The 3,870-nt window shown below is 37.6% G+C and overlaps 1 protein-coding gene across 1 annotated transcript; it reads left to right on the top strand.

Annotated features, from left to right (window-relative positions):
- Positions 1–1,408: 1,408 nt before the first annotated feature.
- LOC133325986 (zinc finger protein 3-like) lies at positions 1,409–3,796 on the top strand. The gene is made up of 2 exons (XM_061534669.1): positions 1,409–1,990; positions 2,579–3,796. The coding sequence occupies exons 1-2, from the start codon at positions 1,409–1,411 to the stop codon at positions 3,794–3,796; spliced, it is 1,800 nt and encodes a 599-aa protein (XP_061390653.1).
- Positions 3,797–3,870: the final 74 nt, after the last annotated feature.

Genomic DNA, 3,870 nt, shown 5'->3' with positions numbered 1-3,870 from the left:
AAACCACGCCTTGAATAGGTCCTTCAAAAAGTCTTCTTTTAATAAACCACGCCTTGAATAGGTCCTTCAAAAAGTCTTCTTTTAATAAACCACGCCTTGAATAGGTCCTTCAAAAAGTCTTCTTTTAATAAACCAAGCCTTGAATAGGTCCCTAAAAAAGTCTTCTTTTAAAAATTCACGCCTTGTTTAGGTCCCTAAAAAAGTCTTCTTTTAATAAACCACGCCTTGAATAGGTCCCTAAAAAAGTCTTCTTTTAAAAATTCACGCCTTGTTTAGGTCCTTAAAAAAGTCTTCTTTTAATAAACCACGCCTTGAATAGGTCCTTCAAAAAGTCTTCTTTTAATAAACCACGCCTTGAATAGGTCCTTCAAAAAGTCTTCTTTTAATAAACCACGCCTTGAATAGGTCCTTCAAAAAGTCTTCTTTTAATAAACCACGCCTTGAATAGGTCCTTCAAAAAGTCTTCTTTTAATAAACCACGCCTTGAATAGGTCCTTCAAAAAGTCTTCTTTTAATAAACCACGCCTTGAATAGGTCCTTCAAAAAGTCTTCTTTTAATAAACCACGCCTTGAATAGGTCCTTCAAAAAGTCTTCTTTTAATAAACCACGCCTTGAATAGGTCCTTCAAAAAGTCTTCTTTTAATAAACCACGCCTTGAATAGGTCCTTCAAAAAGTCTTCTTTTAATAAACCACGCCTTGAATAGGTCCTTCAAAAAGTCTTCTTTTAATAAACCACGCCTTGAATAGGTCCTTCAAAAAGTCTTCTTTTAATAAACCACGCCTTGAATAGGTCCTTCAAAAAGTCTTCTTTTAATAAACCACGCCTTGAATAGCCTTCAAAAAGAATAAACCACGCCTTGAATAGGTCCTTCAAAAAGTCTTCTTTTAATAAACCACGCCTTGAATAGGTCCTTCAAAAAGTCTTCTTTTAATAAACCACGCCTTGAATAGGTCCTTCAAAAAGTCTTCTTTTAATAAACCACGCCTTGAATAGGTCCTTCAAAAAGTCTTCTTTTAATAAACCACGCCTTGAATAGGTCCTTCAAAAAGTCTTCTTTTAATAAACCACGCCTTGAATAGGTCCTTCAAAAAGTCTTCTTTTAATAAACCACGCCTTGAATAGGTCCTTCAAAAAGTCTTCTTTTAATAAACCACGCCTTGTTTAGGTCCTTCAAAAAGTCTTGTTTTAAAAATCCACGCCTTGTTCAGGTCCTCAAAAAATTCCTCGTACCTTCGCCCATTCTGTTTCGTTGTGGTGTTTATCAGTCATCCGTCAATTCCGATCTTCCTCTATTCGTAGCCCTCAACATACGAAAAATTGGACGAATTGGATTGTGGACGGGCGAAAAGAATAATTTTAATATATTTTTTTAAATAATTAAATATCTAGTAAGGTGACCCTCGTCATGGATGCAGTAACCCATCGAAATTTGCAGGAGCTATGTCGAGCCTGCCTCAAGACCCTGAATAATTCCTCGGATGAAGATAACAACAATTTGCTGATACCAAATCTATGTCAGCTATTCCTATGCATTACCACCATGGATGTGACCAAGGAGCTGTCGAAATTTCCCAAGCTATTGTGTCAATTATGCCTGAATCGTCTCTTGGACTATGATGCCTTTCGCAAATTGACCCTCAAGAGTACGGAAACCCTCTATGAAATGTTAAGGCGAAAAAGTGGCATGGAAGAAGAAATAATATGTCCAGATGATAATGATGGTGGTAACGAGGAGCAGGAGGAGAAGAACATTTGTGTTAAGGCGGAAGTTTTGTCGGAAGCAGAAGAACCTGAGGTGGTTCCAGTCCAAATAATTGCCAAAACTGAAAGGGGTGACGAGCATGTCAACCAAATTAGTTGGATAAAAAGTGAGAAGTACCCTGATAACGATGAGAAGAGTGACTCGGGCTCACAAAAGCGCCAAATGGATTGTAAGAAGGAGGAGGGGGAGAAGAACTATCAAGGAGGTGACGATGATGATAAATTGGTAAGATAATCTTGGATATGAATTTTGGAATTTTAAATTTTTAAAAGAATATTCTTTCAAGGTGTAGTATATATAGGCATGGATTTTAAAATAATATTTTTTCAAGGTCTAGCCCAGGCGTGATTTTTTTAAAGAATGTTTTTCCAAGGTCTATCGCAGGCGTGGATTTTTAGAAGGATATTTTTTTAAGGACCAGAAGATATTCTCATAGAAGGCCAGAAGTTATTCTCATAGAAGACCAGAAGGTATTCTCAAAGAAGACCAGAAGGTATTCTCATAGAAGACCCGAAGGTGTTCTCATAGAAGACCAGAAGGCCTTTTCATAGAAGACCTAAAGACCTTCCTATAGAAGATAAGGTTTTCTCACAGAAGAACGGTAGAAGAGAAGATCATAGAAGATCAATTGGTCTTCTATTAGAAGACAAGTAGATGTTCTCATAGAAGATCAATAGGTCTTCTCATAGAAGACAAGTAGATGTTCTCATAGAAGTCCAGTAGTTCTTCTTATAGAAACATTAAACCTATATTTTTAATAACCATTACTTACTAATATTCTTTCATTCTCTCTCTCTCTCTCCCTGCCAAAAGCTGCTACCCGAATTAGCAAATATGGACATGATGAACATCAAATCGGAACCATTTTTTGAAGCTAGCGAAACACAATTTAATGAGCATACGGTTAATCCCGAACAGGATAGTACACAAGAACAGCCGTCATTTGAAATGAATAGCAGCGATGACGACGGCGATGAGGAGGAGATTGGTGAATATACCAACGGAGATTATGAACATGATGATGATGCCAATAATGATGCCTCACTTCTAATTAATGGTGCCGATGATAATCTATCAAACGATGCCGGTCATCGTCAATTTGTCATTGGCAATTTGAGTGCTAAATTTAGGCGCAGCTTTTTCTGCAACATTTGCAATAAGAAATTCTACAAACAATTCTATTTGGATGCCCATGTCAAGGGTATACATATGGGTGAAAAGGAACCGTTCCAATGTATATTGTGTCCATTGGCATTCGTATCCTACAATCAATTGTATTTGCATAAGAAATCAAAACATAAGAAAAATGGAAAAAATCAAGAAAATCAACATCAGGCGGATGGTGTTAAAGTTACGGCGAACGATAAATACACGTGTGAACTGTGTCAAAGGACATATAGTTCCCGCAAAGCCATCATCGAACACATTAAGCGTCACAAACAAATCAAGGAACATGTCTGTCAAATGTGTGGCGTGGCCAAAGTCACACGCACCGAACTTAATACACACATGCGTGTTCATTTTCCCGATATGGAAAAATTTCCCTGTCCCCGATGTCCACAGGTTTTCAATCATCGCAATGCCATATCGCGGCATGTAAAAGTTGTACACGAAGGTGAACGACGCTACTCCTGTGACTATTGCAGTAAGAAGTTTAGTACTCGCAATGGTAAGGTGTGTCACGAACGTCTACACACCGGTGAGAAGCCGTTTTCATGTGAGGTGTGTGAGAAGAGTTTTGCCCACCAGGAAAGTCTTAAGTCGCACATGAAAAGTCATGACAAATCTTTGCGTAAACATATTTGTTCGTTTTGTTCACGACGCTTCATCACGCTGAAAAATCTTGTCGATCACGAGAAACGTCATACAAGTGATAAACCTCACATATGTGTGATATGCAGTAAAGGATTCCACATCAACGAGGATCTACAAACACATTATGCAGCATGTCATAGTGATGAGGTGGATAGAGGGGAAATTGGTAATGCGATGGCTGAACCATCATCATCATCGGGTAGTCATTCCACATAGATAAGGTGTATGTAGAAAATTTTATTTAATTATTGTAAATAAATATTTTTAAAAATATGTATATTATACTTTCT

The sequence above is a fragment of the Musca vetustissima genome, unplaced genomic scaffold (genome assembly GCF_032173495.1).
Source record: "Musca vetustissima isolate MV318-11 ecotype Yass unplaced genomic scaffold, APGP_CSIRO_Mvet_v1 utg2124, whole genome shotgun sequence".
Classification (NCBI taxonomy): Eukaryota; Metazoa; Arthropoda; class Insecta; order Diptera; family Muscidae; genus Musca; species Musca vetustissima.
The sequence above is the reverse complement of the archived record's forward strand: the minus strand, read 5'-3'. Positions and strand labels throughout refer to the sequence as shown.

What these genes read in the sequence shown, in the direction of transcription:
- LOC133325986 (XM_061534669.1), top strand. Translation starts at nt 1,409, where the DNA reads ATGGATGCAGTAACCCATCGAAATTTGCAGGAGCTATGTCGAGCCTGC. An exon ending in GTGACGATGATGATAAATTG is followed by an intron (nt 1,991 to 2,578) that starts GTAAGATAATCT and finishes CCCTGCCAAAAG; the next exon opens with CTGCTACCCGAATTAGCAAA.